Below are 22,133 nucleotides of genomic sequence, written 5' to 3'. Positions count from 1 at the left end.
AAGAGCCCTAAGGCAATTGGCTGGTAAGTGTTTTCTGATAGTGAAGGAGTCCTGCTGTCAGAATATAATGTTCCAGTGGGGAGGATTCCTCCCCCCACCTTGCTTGTATGGATATAGGAATTAATTTTTATTTTTTTAGATGAGCCCACTGGCTTATAAAAAAGAAAAACAGGTCATCTATGGCCAGCTAGGCTTTAACCACTCGACCTCCAGAAGATTTACCCCCCCCCCTTCATGACCAGGCCATTTTTTGTGATACAGCACTGACAATTGCGCTGTCATGCAACACTGTACCCAAATAACATTTATGTGTTTTTTTCCCCACAAATACAGCTTTCTTTTTGTGGTATTTGATGACCTCTGCGTTTTTTTTTTTTTTTTCTTTTTTTGCTCTATAAACAAAAAAAGACCGACAATTTAAAAAAAAAAAAAACAATATTTTTTACTTTCTGTAAAAAGTAGTAATGTCACTGGCCCCCCAAAAGTGTCAAAAATGTCAGTTAGGTGTCCGATCTGTCCACCACAATGTCGCAGTCCTGCTAAAAATTGCTGATCACCACCATTACTAGTAATAAAAAAAAAAATAATAAATAAAAATGACATAAATCTTTCCCCCAGTTTGTAGACGCGATAACTTTTGCACAAACCAATCAATTTACACTTATTGGGATTTTTTTTACCAAAATTATGCAGCAGAATACAAATTGGCCTAAAATGACTAGTTAAAAAAAAAAAAAAAAAAAAAAAAATGACATAAATCTTTCCCCTAGTTTGTAGACTTGACAACTTTTGCGCAAACCAATCAATTTATACTTATTGGGATTTCTTTTACAAAAATGATGTAGCAGAACACAAATTGGCCTAAAAAGACTAGTAAAAAAAATAAAAATAAATCAAAATGACATAAATCTTTCCCCTAGTTTGTAGACTCGATAACTTTTGCACAAACCAATCAATTTATACTTATTGGGATTTTTTTTATTATTATGTAGCAGAATACAAATTGGCCTAAAATGATGAAAAAGTCTGATTTTTATTGTGAATGTTATAAAGCAGAAAATGAAAAAATATTGTTTTTTTTTTTTTTCAGAATTATTGCTTTTTTTGTTTATAGCGCAAAAAAAAAAAAAAAAGAATTGCACAGGTAATCACATACCACCAAAAGAAAGCTCTATTTGTGGGGGAAAAAAGGACATCAATATTATTTGGGTACAGCGTCGCACGGCCACGCAATTGTCAGTTAAACTAAAGCGGGTCTGTATCACAAATTATGGCCTGGTCATTATGGGGGTAAATCCTCCCAATCCAGAAGTGGTTAATACAATAAAATACATCCGTATACAGAAAGCTACAGGCTCATTGTATGAATTTCTCCAAACTCAAGGTATAGTCATCCTTCAATGAACTGTGATAATTGAGACCAAACATCTGAAGTTTGGGAAAGAAGTCAACTACTTAATATTTGAAATATTGCAGGAAGAAATAACAGGAATGTCTACATTTAGGAAACGCCGTCTTTGTTTAGGCCAATAACCTGTTCCCAGACAGGACAGTAAAGCCTGTGGGACTATGAGAGTTAAAAGGGAGTGTTTGTAGCAAGCTTTTTGTCACCAAGGAGAAATGTGTAAGCTATTGGTAAGGAAACAAAACACTAAGAAGTTCTTTCAGAATAGGCATTTCCCCCTCTGCTTGTTACATGGGAGAGACTTGTATGTTGTCACCGTGATGACAATGCTCATGTCTAACAAAAGATGACATGGGACCTCGAGTAGACAAGACACTGGGAGGTGGTCTCTCCAAAGGGATGGCAGGTTTGTACTCTAAAAGGAGAGGATGTCTTCATTTAGGAAACCATTCTGACCTTCTTTTTCAAAGCAAATTGATGAACTTTAACGAGTTTGAAAAAATTGCAACCTGTCTGATAATTAGTTATATATTTGCTTGTTAATATCTGAATGTTTAATGCTGATTTGTTGTAAAGCTTTTTTTTTTTTTTTTTTTTTTTTTTTTTTTTTTTCCTATATTGAAAAATGTATTCAGCAACTTACTGTGGGCCAAATGTAAACAAATAGGAGAAGGAATGTTGAAGGTATACTCATTTTTTATTTTGCATAATTTATAGGCAGTCTTAGAAAAAAAAAGAATTATTTAGCAATTGTTATAGTATTGTTTTAGCAATTGTTAAAGTATTGTTTTAGCAATTTTTTCGAATTTTTTGCGTTAGCCAGAAACACACAGGTAGAGAAGGCAACGGTAATGCCAATGTGATAACTTGGGAAACTAACAACATTACAAATATAAACTTTTACAACACAACGTTCCATCTTTGGACATATTAGCAGATTGTTGTAAAAATAATAACACTTACACTTATAGTCTTTCCATTTTACATCCTTATGCAGGAAAAATCCCATGGAGCTATGTATATCACCACTGCACTTTTGTTGCGATATTGGGGATGGTAAGCAGGCCACAGGGTTTTAAGTAGAACCCAGAGTTTCCCTAATCCAGAACTATAAATAGGGCATTTTTAACTTAAAGTACATGAAAAGCTTTGTGTAAAAAATGTACCATTCCTTAAAATAAAATTACTTATTTACCTTGTTTTCATCCCTAGTTGCATCTCAGTGCTGCTGATCTCCTGCAGCCTTTTTGCAGCCACTTCTTGTTTACATTCATGTACTTCACAGGTGGCTGCATGGCATTTCTCAGGACGGGCGTTCTAGTGGTAACAACACTGGACCAAACCTGCATAATGTGTGTTGAAACACCCACTGCAGTCTCCATCAGACGCCCATGTGACAAGGTGACAATGTAGAAGCACCCCGTAACAAGAGGTGCCTAATAAAGGATCTTCATGGCAATATCACCAGGTCTTATTTAACCACTTGCCTACTGGGTACTTTTACCTCCTTGCTGCCCATGCCAATTGTTAGTTTTCAGCCCTTTAGCACTTTGAATTACTATTGCACGGTCATGCTACACTGTACCCACATATTTTTTATATAGAGCTTTCTTTTGGTGGTATTTAGTCACCACTTGTTTATTATTTTTTTTGCTAAATAAACGTAAAAAGAAAAGTTTTTCATAGTTTGTTATAAAATTTTGCAAACAGGTAATTTTTTGTTGCTGAGGCTGCACTGATGAGGCAGAACTAATGGGCACTGATAGGTGGCACTGATTGGCAGCACTGATGGATACTGATTGGCAGCACTGATGGGCACTGGTAGGCAGCACTGATGGGCACTGGTAGGTGGCACTGATGGCCACTGATTGGCAGCACTGATTGGCAGCACTGATGGGCACTGGTAGGCAGCACTGATGGGCACTGTTACCCTGATTATCAGTGTGGATGTCTCTTTCACACAAGCTGTCAGCGTGAGGAAAGGAAATGCAGATAACTGGGTTGTGTTTACATTGTGATCAGCTGGGATTGATCACGTGGTAAAGGGCCCCTGTGATTGACCCTTCACCTCAATCTGTGATCAGCTGTGTCCCCAGGATGCAGCGGGCACGTGGCGGGGGTGCGAACATGGGAAGAAGTCTTATGACGAGCTCCCACATCTGGCCAATCGTGCTGTAGCAGTCAATTCGGCTGTAGCGCGGTTGGGAAGTGATTAAATAAAAGCTGAAGGTTTAAGAATACTGAGAATTACTTTTGAAATGAAGTTAAAGCTTATATGAAATTTTAGTGATTGGGTTTCTATGTAGAGTATTTTAATGAGCTGGTATGGATACTAAAGTGACAAAAAAATGATAATTAATTACTTCAGGCCGGGTTTACAATGTGTGCAGCGTGGCTCGCAGCAGGGGGTCCAGTGCATCCCCGTTCCAGGTCCGAATTAGGTCCGAGTTTTTGGCTGAATTCAGACCTGAAACAAAGCCAAAGAAGCACAGGACTGTTCTGCAGTGCGCTCCGCGGCCACCCTGGAGATGTGTACACTGGCTCTAATGAGAGTCGGTCACATTCTACTGTCATGTGAATTGGATGGGGGGGGGGGGGCCTGCATCCAATTCACAATAGTGTGAACCCAAAGTTTTTTTATAACGTAATACTTTTTATGGAGGGATTTGTTGCATGTTCTAACAGTAAAATTATTATGGAATTACATATTCTCAGCAGAAAAAAAAATCAATACTGCATCCAATTCGCAATAGTGTGAACCCAGCTTCAAAGTATTTTATAACCTAATATTTCTTTATGGAGGGATTTGTTGCATGTTCTAACAGTAATATTATTATGGAATTACATATTCTCAGCAGAAAAAAAATCAATAATATCTCAAGAAATTTTGGAACAAAAATATAATATATTGAAGCTTACCAGTCTGTCGCTGTGCATACATTGTTTTTTATAGGGTTAGTACATATTCTGCAAGTACAGAAAATACCTGTTGATCTTGTCCAGTGTCCTTGTGCACTAAACTGAAATCTTAAAGAATTTTATCATTCTACATCTATCTTCTGTGAACTACAAAACCCCTCCCCCTGAGTAATAAAGATAAGGTGAGGGGAAAGTGCACGTAGTCCAACTCAGGAGAGCAGCCTAAGGTGACAACACTGCTCCTCAATTGATACAGTGCACAAAGTAAGTGGTGTTGCCCTAGGACAGTAAGGCCTCTTGCACTCGATACTCCTGTTTGAGCATTTACTTTTTCATTTGTTTTTGTTGTTTAACCACTTTAGCCCCGGAGGATTTGGCTGCTCAATGACCAGGCCCTATTTTGCGATTCGGCACTGCATGACTTTAACGGACAATTGCGCGGCTGTGCGACGCTGTACCCAAATGAAATTGACGTCCTTTTTTTCCCACAAATAGAGCTTTCCTTTGGTGGTATTTGATCACCTGTGCGATTTTTATTTTTTGCACTATAAACAAAAAAATAGCAACAATTTTGAAAAAATAACAATATTTTTCACATTTTTTTATATGAAATTCTCAAAAAAAAAAAAATGTAAAAATCAAAATTTTTTAACATTTTAGGCCAATTTGTTTTCTGCTACATATTTTTGGTAAAAAAAATCTCAATAAGCGTATACTGTTATGTAAGTGAGGACAAATCCAAAAACATGTCTAGGGTAACTGGTTTAGTAACTGCACCCTAAAAATTTACTAAATTGAATTTACATTTACGATCATGAATCCAATGTTAAAGACTATTGGAACACCAAAAACAAAAGTGTAATATGTTGCAGCTTACCGATCCATTGATTTAGTGGCTGTATTAGCTTTCTTTCTTTCTTTTTACCTGGTGATGTGGCCCGGAACACACTTCCTGCCTTAGGGTGTCTATACTAACTCCTACACTCTATCTATGGAGAAGCAACGTAGCCACTCTTGGACAGTAGCAGAGTCAGTGGACTGTATTTAAGTGACTTACACATTAAAGCCTAGCTCTAGCTAAAACATTTTAAGCAGTTGCAAAAACGTTTTTTTTTTTTTTTTCAGGTTTCAACCACTTGCCTACCGGGCACTTTCACTACCTTTCTGCCCAGGCCAATTTTCAGCTTTCAGTGCTGTCGCAATTTGAATGACAATTGCATGGTCATGCAACACTGTACCCAAACAAAAAATTTTATCATTTTTTTGTGACAGATACAGCTTCTTTTTGGTGGTATTTAATAGCCACTGGGATTTTTTTTTTTTGCTAAACAAATTGAAAAAGACAACAGTTACTATTATAGAATTTTGTAAATAAGCTATTTTTTCCTTCACTGTGCGCTGATGAGGCTGCACTGATATGCTTCACTAATGGGCACTCATAGGCTGTACTAATGAAGTGGCACTGATAGGCAGCAATGATAGGTGGCACTGATAGGCATCATTGATTGGCAGCACTGATGGCGATTGGGGGCTGCATGCCCTGATTATCAGTGTAGATGTCGCCTGTGTGGATTCCTGCTTACCAGCTCTCCTCTCCTCACACACTGTCAACATGAGGCTAGGACTGCCTTTGACCGGCAAATCCTGTTTACACTATGATCAGCTGTAATTGGACACAGCTGATCACATGGTAAAAAGCCACTGGGATTGGCTCTTTACCCCAATCTGTGATCAGCTGTGCTTGAAGGACACACCAATCACAGATCATTGCCAATGTATACCGCAGGGGGCTCACGGGAAGCGTGATCACGGGAGAACGTCAATAGATGCTCTCCCGAAAAAGTGCAACGGCATGGAAGCCGTCATTCGGCTATAGCGCAGTCTTGAACATGTTAACTAATGAATAAAAGCTGACCATTGTAAGCACCCTTGTCAGTGCCAAATGGTTTGTCTCAACCTTAAAACTGCCACTTTGTCTGGACAGTTTGGTCTTGTTAGTGACAGCCTGCATCAGATATGCAATGCTTTATTTTGCCCACAGTTCCACTTTAATGTGGTTATTTTGATGCAGAAAGTATATTTAAAGACTTTATATGGAAATAACTAGATCCAGGTCTAAATGCTTCTAGCAGGGGCTGTTTTAACCTAACTTTTTGATCAGGCCTGAATTTGAGTTGTATCTCTCAGGCCACACTTACCACAATACCTTTCCTATTCCAGTTCCTATTCCTGTTTCTGAGATTTAAGCCAATTCTCAACAAGCTGTATGAGGTATATTTTTGTGAAGTACATATAATTGAAAGAGCAATGTGTTATATTATAACTGACGTGGTTATAGAGGAGAGAAAGGTGTTAAAGAAAAAGAAAAATAAGTGGCGCCCTCCAGAAATATTAAGCGTATTGTTGTTTTCAGAAAAGCAAACCTGACTTTCCTTGAAATATTTATATATATATTATATATTGATATACTATTAATGGAAATCCTATTGGATGAATAGTGCATTATTGATACATCTTTCTCTTAAACAGTCTTTATGCTCAGCAGTACTCAGCTATTTACAGTGCTTGAGGATGGATAGCAAAGGTATTGCTACAGGTTTCCATCATATTTCACTATTTCAAATAAAAGATTTGAAGCACTTGTTTTACTCTGTGTCTGTGAGGTTGATAAGTAGATAGTGGAAAATGTGCATTTAATCCTCATAGCATTTGCTGGTCTCTTTCAGATATGGCAGATAACAAATCTGCACTATAAAAGAAGCCATACGGGATGCGATTGTGATGATGAAGAATCAAATTTTGGAAGACTTGGATGTATAACTTAATTTTCACTACAGGAGTTCTGTTCAAACAAGTAAAACAACAATAAAAATGTCATCTTACCAAGGGGGTGTGGTGCGGAGCATCCGGCCTTTTAAGTCCAGTGAACAGTACCTGTATGCCATGAAAGAGGACTTGGCTGAGTGGCTGAAGGATATTTACAACCTGGAAATATATGTAGATAACTTCTTTGAAGTCCTTGAAAATGGCTCTGTCATTTGTTACCATGCTAATAATGTAACAGATGTTGCTCGCGACTTTGCTGTGGAATACCCTGACTTGGCAAAGAAACTTCGGCTTCCAAAAACTGGAGTAACATTCAATGCAATGGCCCAACCTGGATCCTTCCTGGCAAGGGATAATGTATCCAACTTCATCCAATGGTGCAGGAAGGAAATGGACATAAAAGGTAAACAGTACTGATTGTGTAAATACATCCAAGTGTTCAATAGGCAACGTACAAACGCTGCAATTATTTTATCTACAGACTTAAAGTGTTTGTTATCCTAAATAAAAAAAAAAAAAAAAAGAATTGGATCCTGTTCCCATAAAGCATGTGCTTGTGCTGTGTAATTTGGCCCCCTGTATCACCTGGCAGATCCTGCCTGGCTATTCCCTCCCCCCTGTAAACTGACCACAGTTTATCATGGCTGCTAAGCCCTTACACCGTGGTCAGTTTACATGCCTCGGTCATCCGCTGCTATCTGCAGCTCTCCTATGTCTCCCTCTGTCCTCCTTCCTCCTCCCCTCTCCTCCCTGCCCGTTCGATCTTCCCCTCCTACTGCTTTCATAATAAAACAACCTTGCAACAATCCCCTCTGCTATGCTAAAATAATTTCCCCAGTGCATTTTTTTTTTAAATGCCATGGTGTACCGAATTTCAGAGCGCCGATCGGTGCTCACGTGACCGGCCACCTCTCTCCTCCTCCTGGCTGACGTCAGCGGGGGTTTCTCAGCCCCACTCGCTTTGTTGTCAGCTCGAGAAAGGAGATAGCCACTCACGTGAGCGCCGATTGGCGCTCTGAAATTGGGTATACAGCGGCATTTAAAAAAAAAAAAATGCACTAGGGACAATATTTAACATAGCAGAGAGGATTGTTGCAAGGTTGTTGCATGGCATAACAACCACTTTAAATGACTTGCAAAATGCAAAACTATGTCTTGTTTTTAAAAGAGTGGCAAATACACTGAAAAAAATTATAAACGCAACACTTTTGTTTTTGCCCCCATTTTTCATGAGCAGAACTCAAAGATCTAAGACTTTTTCTACATACACAAAAGGCCTATTTCTCTCAAATATTGTTCACAAATCTGTCTAAATCAGTGTTAGTGATCACTTCTCCTTTGCGAGATAATCCATCCACCTCACAGGTGTGGCATATCAAGATGCTGATTAGACAGTATGATTATTGCACAGGTGTGCCTCAGGCTGGTCACAATAAAAGGCCACTCTAAAATGTGCAATTTTATTACACAGCACAATGCCACAGATGTCACAAGTTTTGAGGGAGGTGCAGTTGGCATGCTGACTGCAGGAATGTCCAGCAGAGCTGTTGCCCATGAATTGAATGTTCATTTCTCTACCATAAGCCATCTCCAAAGACATTTCAGAGAATTTGGCAGTACATCCAACCGGCCTCGGACCTCCACATCCAGCATCTTTACCTCCAAGATCATCTGAGAACAGCCACCAGGACAGCTACTGCAACAATCGGTTTGCAAAACCAAAGAATTTCTGCACAAACTGTCAGAAACTGTCTCAGGGAAGCTCATCTGCATGCTCGTCGTCCTCATCGGGGTCTCAACCTGACTGCAGTTCTTCAAGCAAATGCTCACATTCGATAGCGTTTGGCACTTTGGAGAGGTGTCTCTTCATGGATGAATCCTGGTTTTCTTAGATCTTTGAGTTCCGCTCATAAAAAATGGGGGCAAAAACAAATGTTCCGTTTTTAATTTTGTTCAGTATATAAGTTACATTACATGAAACATTCTACACATTTTTTTTTTTTAAGGGAAAATTGGACCTTAAGGCCTTTAAGGAGAAATAGAGCCAAAGCTCGTTTGGCTGTACTTCTTCTGTGGATAACAGGAGTGCAGTTCGTTCTGCACCCCTGTGACCAAGTTTCGGCAGACAGCAGGCTGAAGCCAGCTGTCGGCTGACGACACAGATCTGGTCCAGGCTGGAGCAAGATCGCAACCTAATGGTCAGGGTCTGCCCACATGTCTGGACCGGCACCTGGCTCAGCCTCTCTGCGAGCCACTGGAGTCTGAGCCAGACACTCCCCTCCACAGCCACAAAAGGGCAGAACAGAAAGCTCTCTGCTTGGCGAGCTCTGAGAACCTAGCGATCAGCAGTGTTTAATTGCTCGGTTCTCGGCCTTACAGCCGACGGGGGACAGATGCAGCATTCAACTGATGCTGCATCCACCTAGGTAAATATAATTCTACAATTAAAAAAAAAAATACTTGATTTAATTCTGGCCTGAAATACCTGTGATCAAACTGTAAAGATCTTTCTCATCAGTGCTGTGTTCACAATGTGACTGGGGTAGCTGTCTAGTTTATTTGGCTAAAAAATTTTAGGGTCCAAATTAATTGAAGAAAGTCTCCTAAATTAGATGAACTCGACTTGACTTATGTCTTTTTTCAACCCAACTTTGTAACTATGAATATTTATGAACAATCTTAGTGCCATACCTGGAAATGGAAATGATGATTTCTGTTCACAAATTATTTCTTATGAAAAAATAACCTTTGCTTTTTTTCACACCAGTTTGGTTACCCTAGAAGTAAATGGTTGATTTTAAATTGCCTTTCCTTTGTGTAAATCATCAGGATAAAGCTACTAATTTATGCCTTTTAATGATAAGGGAAATTAAGGTAGGGCTCTCAGCAATCAATCAGATGGCACTAACTGAGTTGGCTGTAAATCATTTTGTGGCTCCTGGCTACTCCTCTCTAGCTAGTTCCGCCACCATAGAAAGCTTTTTCTATGGGGACACTCATGCGGCTCGCTCCTAAGCCCTGCTGTCTGAGTCTTTAGACACAGACAGCGGGACTCGGTAACACCCACCCACCCACTCCCCCGTCATGAGCTTTGATGGACAGTAGCAGGAGCCAATGGTTCCTGTTGCCTCAGCAATGCTAGTGAGACCAGGAAGTGAAGAAAGAGAACAACAGGCACAACACTTGACTGAATGAGGGCTCAGTTAGGTAAAAGGGCAGTGAGGGGGAATAATGATGCCTAAACATTTTTTACCTTAATGCAATGAATGCATGCAGGGTTCGGCAAACCCATTGATCGCCATCTACCTGTCGACCATGGGCAGGTGACAGGTAGATCATGATCAAGCCTCTGAACTGCTGACCCCGCAAGTGCTTCTCCCCCCCGCATCCCTGACTGGCGAACAGCACAGAGAAGTGCTCGAAATGGGAAGCATAGGCAGAGGCATTTCCCATCCCGCACAACGCCCCATTATTGTGCAGCTGCGGGGCGGGGAATGCCTTAGCCACCTAGGATGTATTAGCAGCAAGCTCGGGCTCACGTCCTTCTGTGTGCCATGTAATGATCCCCGCCATCCCTCTTGGCCAGCTCATTTAAGTGAGTGTGCTTGTGGGTGACATTATGTACTCATAGAGGAGGACCAGCAGAATCAGCACACCAGAACAGATACCTGTGCCACAGCAGCTTTCCTGCAGCTCTGCATCAGGAAAACACTTGTACCCTCTTCAACCCCAATACCATAACCCTCATGACCCCTCTGTGTGCCCTCCTGACACCCAGTACCATGTTCTCCTGACCCCTCTGTGTGACCTCCTGACCCCCAGTACCATGTCCTCCTGACCCCTCTTTTTGCCCTCCTGACCCACAGTGCCATGTCCTCCTGACCCCTCTGTGCAGCCTCCTGACCTCTCTGTGTGTCCTCCTGACCCGTCTGTGTGCCCTCTTGGCCTCCAGTACCATGGCCTCTTGACCTCTCTGTGTGCCCTTCTGACCACAAATACCATACCCTCCAGACCTCCCAGCCCTTCTGGACCCCCAGTTCCATACCCTACAGACCCCCCTGCACTGTGCCCTCCAAACCGGGCTCTTCGGACCCCCCCCCCCATACCAGGCCCTTCCCAGCCCTGTACTGTGCCTTCCTGACCCCCTTTTCTTTGCCCTGCTGACCCCTGTCCTGTACTCTGCCCAACCTGCTACTGACCTCTGTACACTGCCCTACTTACTACTGAACTCTGTACACTGCCCTACATACTACTGACCTCTGTACACGGCCCTATCTACTACTGACCTCTGTACACTGCTCTACATAGTTCTAACCTCTGTACATTGCCCTACCTACTACTGACCTCTGTACACTGCTCTACCAACTACTAATCTCTGTACTCCATCCAACCTACTACTGACCTCAGTACACTGCAATACGTACTACTGGCCTCCGTATACTGTCCTACCTACTACTGACCACTGTATAATGCCCTACCTACTACTGATCTCTGTATACTACCCTACCAGCTAATGACCTATGGGGGCTTGCTAGTTCACTAAATAATTTTTTTTTTAAAAAGGCAGCGACCAGTAATCTTTGCTGTTATCCATGTTGTCATGGTAGATCTCCACCTCTCAAAGGCTGCCTAGCCCTGCATTAGGATAAACATTTTTTAGGCTTTATAACCACTTCACGTGTGTTTTAGGAGAACTTTAGTCAGAATTAAAATTTCCTAGCCATCCCCAGACAAATTATCAGGTGGACTAACTCTTTAGCAGTAGGATGGATTAACTCTTAAGACCATTAAAATTTGTGACCTAAGAACAGCAATTAAATTAGGCAATCTCTAAACATGTGTTAAGAGCACATTAGTAACCACAACATATCAGCGATTAAAACAATATGATCAGCAGATTAGCATTTGTCTGCATTACACATTGTTTATTAATTGCTTACAATAACATTATATTTTTGGTTTGAAAGAATCATTACAATGTTATAAATCTTCAATTTTTTTTTTTCAAAGAGAGTGCTAAATGAAAAATTTGTAAGGCTATTTACAGATGAACAGAAAATCAGACAAAAAATACTGCTTTCTAGAGCTGATCACGACAGTTCATCTGAAATTATCCGAAGGGATAAACACGAAAAAAAATTTTATGCGATTTTCACTTTAATCAGTACAGTGTTTGACTGGAAAAAAATCGAAAGAGCAAGACCGTGCATGTTCGGAAACAAAAGAGTACATTACAATACAATACAACACATGACATCACTTCCAAAGTTGTATTCTTTCTTATGAGAAAGTTTAGTAACCTCTTCATTTTCGGTGTGAGACTAGCATGCAAAAAATAAAAATGAACGATCATTCATCCCATATTCTAATTATATGTATGGGGTTTTAGGAGTCCAAAGTCTTTATTGTTAAACTGGTTACAACAAGCAGGGTAAAGAACAGCCAACATGCTTCAGGGGCTCAGTGCTACTTTTACTTTGAACACCAGCACTAACAGTTGTTTGTGACATCCTCTGCCTGTAAATCAGTCTGCTTAGGGGTATTGTTGAATCCATTTAACATTCTGCCAATTCACTCAGCCCTGATGAAGAGGGATTGTGTGAAGTCCCTGAAACGAGTTGGATGTCCTTTCGTTGGAGTGAAAAATTACAATAAAATTTAAACAAAACCATTTTAACTTCTTTTTAATGTAATAGATAACGGATTAAAAAAAATCAGTGATGCTAGACAGAATTCTGTGAAACTGGATAATAAATTCCAGTCTTATGATAAATTAGCATTGCCACTCACTATGTGAATATATGAAAATCACCCTCGCTCTACAATTTAATTTCCATAACAGCACTTGAGGTGGTCTGCATATGTATCTTTCCATTCCGTAGAATTAACTTTTTGCTTACTCTTAGTCCCCATTCACACTAGCGCGACTTGTCAGGCGACTTGGGTCGGTGGGTCGCCTGCCATTGATTAGCACAGGACCCGTTCTAATAGGAGCGACACAAGTCACTCCGACTTAGAAAAAGGGTCCTGTACTACTTTGGGGCGACCTGGAGGCGACTTGCATTGACTTCAATGATATGAAGTCCGTGCATGTCGCGCCGAGGTTCACAGGTCGCCCCGGCAAGTTGTGTCGCCCCTGTGTGAATGGGCTCTTAGTAACTGTTTAGTGTATTGTTGGAAAATAGTAAAACAAATATAAATGGTTATCTAGGTTGTTTATTTTCTTCTTATAATTTCTGTCACTTCTAGATAAGTATATATTAGTCTAATGCTTCCACTGCTGTGTCTGGTAACAGGAGAATATGCTCTACACCAGGGATATGCAAACTCTGGCCCTCCAGCTGTTGCAGAACTACAAGTCCCATGAGCCATAGCAAGACTGACAGCCACAAGCATGACACCCAGAGGCAGAGGCATGATGTGACTTGTAGTTTTGCAACAGCTGGGGGGGGCCACAGTTTGCATATCCCTGCTCTACACGCATATTCTGAGATAACAAAGGCCCAATGCAGGTTTGTTAATGTACATATGTTTCCCTTTCATTTGACTACTTCTCCTGTTTTAATATTGTTTTTTTTTTGCTTTTTTGCACATGGAAATGCACATGATAATGATCTGCAAAATTGTGTGTAAGCCATAAAAAAAAAAAAAACAAGAGAAATAAAAACATGACCATGTTTGTACAATAGATGAAATAGTTTTCATCTACGACTGAGCCACATAGGCTGTGGACATGATGTGACTCCAGATCCACAATTATAATCCTTGATCAGCATATTTTTTTATCAGCTCCAAGATCTTTAAGCTATGTGATTGGGTCAGGGATTAGGTTAAAGAACAAGTGTGTCTTTAGCCTCCCTAACCCTCTAAGCGAAACCACAGGACATCTGTGACTTCCTCAGATGTTAGATTAAAGCGGAGTACCCACAGGCCAAATGTCGGGAGAAAAAAACGGCCAACATTCGGTCCATGTGTATGTTGGTCTGTCCAATAGAAGCTGGCCGGCTTCTGCCGGACGTGCATGCTGACTTTGAGTGGAGATATCTGAATGCACCGTAAGAACAATCATAGCAGCAGTTCAGCCGCTTGACGGTTTTTACAGGTGGCAGTAGGGGATGTCCCCCCCTCCATCCTCCCTCCGGTGCATCTACCGGCTCGCCTGTGCGGAAGCCGGAGAAGGAATCGCCTGGCGGCAGAAGTTCACCAGATGGTCCCTGGCAGTCTCTATGACCTTCGGAGGCCAAAGCGTGACGTTATGATGTCAAGTCCGGCCTGGCAGATCTTTTTTTTTTTTTTTTTTTTTTTATCTTAGTCTTTCCTGCCTAGAGGAGAGATGTGGGCCCACATCTCTCCACAAAGAGGACCTGCTATGCCCTATTCCTATTAAAAGATGTTTACAAAAAAAAAACATGTAAAGGGAAAGTGTAAAAATAAATATATAAAAATAAAATAAACAATAATAATAATAAAAAAAAAAAATCGAAAGCACCACGTCCCCGTGTGTTTGTACGCAGAAGCAAACGCATATGTACGTCGCGCCCACATATGTAAATGGCATTCAAACCACACATGTGAGGTATCACCACAAATGTTAGAGCAAGAGAAAAAATTGAGCCTAAAACCTCCTCTGTAACTCTAAACTGGTAGCCTGTAAACATTTTTAAAGCTTCGCCTGTGGAGACATTTAAGTATTGAAGTTTGGCGTTATTTCACGAGTGTGCACAATTTTAAAGGGTTCACATGTTAGATATCTATTTACTGCATTATTTTTATTTTTTTAATTCATGAAAAATTTTTCAAAAATAAAGTCTGAAAAATTGCTGCGCAAATACCGTGTAAAATTAAACGACTGCCATTTTGTTCTCCATGGTCTCTGCTAAAAAAAAAAAACATATGTTTGGGAGTCCTAAATAATGATTTTTACATGTAGGAGAGGAGTGGTTAATAAAACTGTGGAAGTGGTTAATAAAACGAATATTGTTGCTGTTGTGTGACATTTGACAGAACTGTATGTAACTTTCCACATTGATTGACATCCTAAAATGACAGTTTTGCTTTCCTTTAGAAGTCCTGATGTTTGAGACAGAGGATCTAGTTCTAAGGAAAAATGAGAAAAACTTTATCCTGTGCCTTCTGGAGCTGGCCCGACGAGCGTCACGCTTCGGTATGAGTGCCCCCATGCTTATTCAAATGGAGGAACAGATAGAAGAAGAGATCCGGGAGGAATTAGAACTGCCTCCAGTTGAAATCCCACTACCAAAACCACAATCTCAAAAAAAACTATGTGACTTTAAGAATCTGGATCAAATGGTAAGTCAAATAAAAAAAAAAACATACACAATAAATACTCTGCACTAAAATAGTATAAATGTATTATTAATGTGCTGTAGTATAAAATAATATACATTTTGGATCAGTGTGTTGACTGCAGTGGATAGGATTGTTTCTTGATTCCTGTGCATTAGACATTTGTGTTTTTTTTTAATAACCATTGATTCAAAAGAGGGAAGACCCTTCCTTGATGTATGTTTCCTAGTAGCAAAAAAGAGCCCTGAGTCTTGTGTCTACTAATGAGGAGTAGGTGGACATGTCAGACTGGCTGCTTTGGTTTTTAGTTTTGCAATGCCTCCATGCAAAAGTGGTTGTAAACCTCAGACATGAAATATGAACAAATAATATCCCTCTATAGTGTGTACTTTTCTTAATTAAGAGCACTAAGTGTTACTGTCTGCTGCTTTGTTCCTCTGCTATCAACATGAGTCACTTCTGACAAGTTTTACTGACACCAAGAGAAAAAAAGGTGACAGGGGAAGGATCTCCAGCTGATTAACAGCCTTAGCTCAGTTCCTGTGTGCTGTGTAACGGGGTTTGTCTCTTTCTTCCAATCAGCTCTCACAGCTCTCCTCGCTGAGCTCTGCAGAGTATAACTTCAGCTCCCTGCCCCTTTTTTTCTCAACGCTCAGACAATCTTGATAGATTCTGGATTTTGAATGGATGTAGAAAAGAGAAGACTGCAGATTAGCAGGTGTAACCTATGTAGAAGAATTTGTTTATTCTCTGTGTATCACCTGAGTCTAGTCACTTTACTGGATATATGTAAGCGTTTACAACCACTTTATTAAAAATTGTGTGTGGTTTAGACCCAACAAACAAAATTCAGCCAGGTGAGTTGATTTACTAAAGGTTAATAGGCTGTTCACTTTGGAAGGAAATTATTCTTTGCAGGAGGAATTTTTCTCAGAGATAAGTGAATTAGATGAAACTCTGCCAACGTCCATCATCCAAACATGTGCAAGCAAAAATACTGTTTTTTCCTTTTCCTTGCATATGATTGGGTATTCTTTGCGTAGCGCTTACCCTCGGAGGAGCTGCTTGGTATGACAGGTTCTTTGTCCTCCCATGGCTCTTTGAAGTGCTTCATCCCCTCTGACACACCTGGTGAGCTTAAGGACTGGTATACTATCACAACTATAAAAGCACATAGGAAACAGCCATGATACTACTTGATTTAAAATAAAGTGAGTATAAAATGTCTAGGCTGAATAAATAACAATACACACAAGAAACAAACAGGAAAAAAAAGTCTGTTTGATTGCAATAAATTAACTGACTTGAATACCAGGCTTTAACCACTTTAGCCCCGCTTACATTGAGGCTACTGCGGCAAAGTGCCGCGATCCCGTCCAGCGACGTAGACCTACGTCGCTGGACTCCGCCCCTTGTGGGCGGCGCTCGCGCGCCGCCGGAGGCTCGCTCCCGCTGTGTTCATTCACAGCGGGAGTCGGGCCAGGGGAGGAGCAGCGGCGATTGCCGCTGCTCTGCCCCGATCGTCGGGGATCGAGTCTGGAGATCCGCCCGCTGTGTGTAAACACAGCGGGCGGATCTCCATAGTGACAGGGACTGACAGATCGGAGTGTTCAGCATAGCTGGACATCCGATCTGTCCTTCTGTCACACAGTCACCTCCCCCCCCACACGTCAGTAAGCACCAGGCATACATTAACCCCTCCCTCTCCAATAAAATTAACCCCTTCCCTGCCAGTGTCATTTTTACAGTAACAGTGCATATATATAGCACTGATTACTGTAGTAATGTCACTGGTACCCCCAAAAGTGTCAAAAATGTCAGTCAAGGGTCCGATCTGTCCGCCGCAATGTCGCAGTCCCACAAAAAAAATCGCAGATCACCGCCATTACGCGTTAAAAAAAAAAACACCAAAAATGACAGAAATCTTTCCCTTAGTTAGTAAACGCAATAACTTTTGCGCAAACCAATCAAAATACGCTTATTGCGATTTTTTTTACTAAACATATGTAGCATAAAACAAATTGGCCAAAAATTTAAAAAAAATTTGATTTTTACATTTTTTTGGGGGGGAATTTCATATAAAAAAATGTGAAAAATATTGTTATTTTTTCAAAATAAACGCTCTTTTTTTGTTTATAGCGCAAAAAGTAAAAATCGCACAGGTGATCAAATACCACCAAAAGAAAGCTCTGTTTGTGGGAAAAAAAAGGACGTAAATTTCATTTGGGTACGGCGTCGCACGACCGCGCAATTGTCAGTTAAAGTCGCACATCGCCGAATCGCAAAAAGTGGCCTGGACGGAAGACAGCAAAATCCTCCGGTGGTAAAGTGGTTAATATGGCAGTTAATCTAGACCACATTGACACTAAGCAAAGTTTACCTAGTATTAGCAGTACTGGTAAAGAGCAACTAAACCATAGAACTGCATAAACTGGTGAACAGAGTGTCCCAGAGTGTGCTCTGTGTATTTCTTCTTGAGTATGAGTAGAGGTATGTGTATATTTTCCCGAAGAAGGGGTACCCCATGAGACAACTGTATAGTATTTGGTGTCTGACTTGTAAGTTTAGCTGGCTAATGGTGGGGCCCAATCTGTATGGTGGTACACTCATGTTCCTTTACGACTGCATGCAGTGATTTGCTTTGGGGCTGCTAGGCAAAACAGCATTCTCTCCGCACACCAAGACCACAAGCCCGGGCAAAAAATATGCCCAACTCTCCTCCTATTACAAGATGTCTTAGGCTCATGTAGTTCACAGCCCCATTCACTTTCAGAGTGCAATGTTCCCCATCGACTACACCTTTCAGTGTTCTGTGCAGTTGCATCATCCAGGAGGGAGGGATTGGGTAGCTGCATTAACCAGTCTCCTTAACGCTTACAGGCTCACCGCTCTTCAGAGCCTCAGGGAGGGGGTGGGGGAGTGGGCACACACAGCCCGCTCTGCTCAGCTTGCTGCACAGCAGTGCCCAGGGATTCCCAGCACTCAGCCTCACAGTCTCTGTAGCTGACCAAGAACCTGCTCACATTTGCATAATTAAATAAATAATAGTGTAGCGCAGTCCGGTATCTGAAAATTATGACAATTTAAATGAATCCCTAAAAAGTCACAAACATCTTTTAAAACTGTATGGTAGTAAAAAAGTTCATAAAGGTAAAATTAAAGATAATAGGAAAAAACACAGTCCACTGGTGATCCGGTGAAATAATTAATATGTGTGACTTGAGTGCTCATAAAATCCCTTCACCCGGCATTCTCTGCCTCTCACCTCCAGAACTTGACCCCACAGGGTCTAAAAGCATAAATCAATCTCCACGATGATCAGCCAAAACGATAATAATAGGACCAGAACGATGCCTCCAGCATACCGATGTCTCAAAACCACAGAGGATAATCTTTCCCAAAATGCTCCACAACATAAGGATGAAAAGAAACAATCTAGTGCTCTCTGTTGCGGTAATCACATATTTAATGCTCAAAAGATAGTATTGCACTTACATTGTGTCCCGGTTTGCTAAGCATAATGATAGCAGAGCATGCAGCGTGCTGTGAGGTGTCTGGCTTCCGCGTTGTATGACCGACAGACCGAGTGACCAATCCCCCGTACGCGTCACGTCTGTTGGGCGTAGACTTCTTCTTCATCCCCGCTGAAGAAGTCTACGCCCAACAGACGTAACGCGTACGGGGGATTGGTCACTCGGTCTGTCGTTTTTATCGGAGCTGGCCGGCTTTTTTATTCCATGCGTAACCTATACGTTCTTGATGTAAGTGCAATCTTTTTTTAATCTTAATAAAATTAGTTTGGTATTACACAATATGGCGAGCATTATTTTTTTTGGGGAACCCGCGTGAGACCTTTCATCTGAGAAAGGATCTTTGCCTCTAGTGCTCCATGAACGGTCCCTACTACTACAGGTCCCTCTCAAAAAATTAGCATATTGAGATAAAGTTCATTATTTTCTGTAATGTACTGATAAACATTAGACTTTCATATATTTTAGATTCATTACACACAACTGAAGTAGTGCAAGCCTTTTATTGTTTTAATATTGATGATTTTGGCATACAGCTCATGAAAAACCAAAATTCCTATCTCAAAAAACTAGCATATCATGAAAAGGTTCTCTAAACGAGCTATTAACCTAATCATCTGAATCAACTAATTAACTCTAAAACACCTGCAAAAGATTCCTGAGGCTTTTAAAAACTCCCAGCCTGGTTCATTACTCAAAACCGCAATCATGGGTAAGACTGCCGACCTGACTTCTGTCCAGAAGGCCATCATTGACACCCTCAAGCAAGAGGGTAAGACACAGAAAGAAATTTCTGAACGAATAGGCTGTTCCCAGAGTGCTGTATCAAGGCACCTCAGTGGGAAGTCTGTGGGAAGGAAAAAGTGTGGCAGAAAACTCTGCACAATGAGAAGAGGTGACCGGACCCTGAGGAAGATTGTGGAGAAGGACCGATTCCAGACCTTGGGGGACCTGCGGAAGCAGTGAACTGAGTCTGGAGTAGAAACATCTAGAGCCACCGTGTACAGGCGTGTGCAGGAAATGGGCTACAGGTGCCGCATTCCCCAGGTCAAGCCACTTTTGAACCAGAAACAGCGGCAGAAGCGCCTGACCTGGGCTACAGAGAAGCAGCACTGGACTGTTGCTCAGTGGTCCAAAAGTACTTTTTTCGGATGAAAGCAAATTTTGCATGTCATTCGGAAATCAAGGTGCCAGAGTCTGGAGGAAGACTGGGGAGAGGGAAATGCCAAAATGCCTGAAGTCCAGTGTCAAGTGTCAAGTACCCACAGTCAGTGATGGTCTGGGGTGCCATGTCAGCTGCTGGTGTTGGTCCACTGTGTTTTATCAAGGGCAGGGTCAATGCAGCTAGCTATCAGGAGATTTTGGAGCACTTCATGCTTCCATCTGCTGAAAAGCTTTATGGAGATGAAGATTTCATTTTTCAGCACGACCTGGCACCTGCTCACAGTGCCAAAACCACTGGTAAATGGTTTACTGACCATGGTATTACTGTGCTCAATTGGCCTGCCAACTCTACTGACCTGAACCCCATAGAGAATCTGTGGGATGTTGTGAAGAGAAAGTTGAGAGACACAAGACCCAACACTCTGAATGAGCTCAAGGCCGCTATCGAAGCATCCTGGGCCTCCATAACACCTCAGCAGTGCCACAGGCTGATTGCCTCCATGCCATGCCGCATTGAAGCAGTCATTTCTGCAAAAGGATTCCCGACCAAGTATTGAGTGCATAACTGAACAGAATTATTTGAAGGTTGACTTTTTTTGTATTAAAAACACTTTTTTTTATTGGTCGGATGAAATATGCTAATTTTTGGAGATAGGAATTTTGGTTTTTCATGAGCTGTATGCCAAAATCATCAACATTAAAACAATAAAAGGCTTGCACTACTTCAGTTTTGTGTAATGAATCTAAAATATATGAAAGTCTAATGTTTATCAGTACATTACAGAAAATAATGAACTTTATCACAATATGCTAATTTTTTGAGAGGGACCTGTATAATCCTTGCTGTGTCCATTTGCCGAGAGGTGTGTATTACCAGCTACCAAAAACAGCACGAGCAAAGGCCCTGCTAGGTATTAGCCACAAGCGTTTTCGACCCTCTGTGATAGGGGTTCCTTACCTGCTGGTAAGCGTGCAATTTATAAGGTTGAGGCTGCACTCTATTGGTGGTGTTTGGATACTTAGAGCACTGGGGAAATATTGTTTTCAACAATATCACTTTTTTCACGGGTGATATGATAATCATCTATGATAGATTATCCTTTTGTGGGACTAATCAACTATTGGGACTTTATTTTCACAATAGTGCATAATTATTGAAATTTTTTAACAATATTCACATGTGTATTTAGCACAACTCTACATGCAACCTTATATTATTTAGGCGTTTAATTGCTTACTAGGTAGTTCAAATACAAGGTTACTTACAAGGTGGTGCTAAGGTAGTCCATAGATATGATGGTCAACCTACAGTGATTTTAATATTTGCTGTCCTGAAAGCTATCGGTATATGCTTGTACATCTGATTGTTCTTCATTTCCTATGCTCAGCTTTGTATCTGGCAACACAACAAAAATATCCTCAGTAAATATATATATATAAATGTAGAGTATACAGTATCTCAAATCTGAAAAGCAGAGTAGAGTAGAATGGTGGCAATTTCTAATTAACCCTAGCAACTTCAATGCTGATAGTATCTTATTTGCATTCTAGAAGATGTGTGACAGCCTGCAGCAAACAACTTTGTTCCTTGTTTTTCTTTCAAGTAGCCAGTCCATGGTGTACTTACTGATTGTAGTAACCAAGGCTATGGTCCTACACAACTGATGGTCCTCCTAGCCAACAGCTTGTCAACTGATGATGTCACGTGAAATAATGAATATCTCTTCATGTCACACCTTCTGTAAATACGAAAATTCTTTTGGTATTAACCATGGGTGGACTGCAGATGGCAGAAGATCTAGGGCTTGTGTGTTAAGATGGCTATGGAATTAAAGGAAACTTGTCATGACCAAAATATGGAGGTTGCAAATAACCTCATCTTCTGAAAATGCTAGCTGCCTAGCTGTCATGCTCCTCCAATGGCTTTGGTAAATTTTGAGTCTTTAATAAGTATATTTTTTCTTGAACAACTTGCCCCCGAC

General features: G+C 40.9%; 1 protein-coding gene across 2 annotated transcripts in view; it reads left to right on the top strand.

Annotated features, from left to right (window-relative positions):
• Positions 1-1,717: 1,717 nt before the first annotated feature.
• The window catches only part of GAS2L2 (growth arrest specific 2 like 2), a 46,847-nt gene continuing 26,431 nt past the window's right edge, over positions 1,718-22,133 (top strand). Inside the window, exons 1-3 of one of the 2 annotated variants that reach the window (XM_082247124.1) lie at positions 1,718-1,811; positions 7,051-7,553; positions 15,219-15,460. In XM_082247124.1, the coding sequence (XP_082103250.1) occupies positions 7,196-7,553; positions 15,219-15,460 (600 nt within the window). In that variant the 5' untranslated portion in view covers positions 1,718-1,811; positions 7,051-7,195. Of the gene's footprint in view, positions 1,812-7,050; positions 7,554-15,215; positions 15,461-22,133 lie in introns of both variants that reach the window. The other variant, XM_082247123.1, reaches the window with a different exon arrangement.

Source organism: Pelophylax lessonae (assembly GCF_965119305.1).
Source record: "Pelophylax lessonae genome assembly, chromosome: 2".
Taxonomy (NCBI): Eukaryota; Metazoa; Chordata; class Amphibia; order Anura; family Ranidae; genus Pelophylax; species Pelophylax lessonae.
The sequence above is the reverse complement of the archived record's forward strand: the minus strand, read 5'-3'. Positions and strand labels throughout refer to the sequence as shown.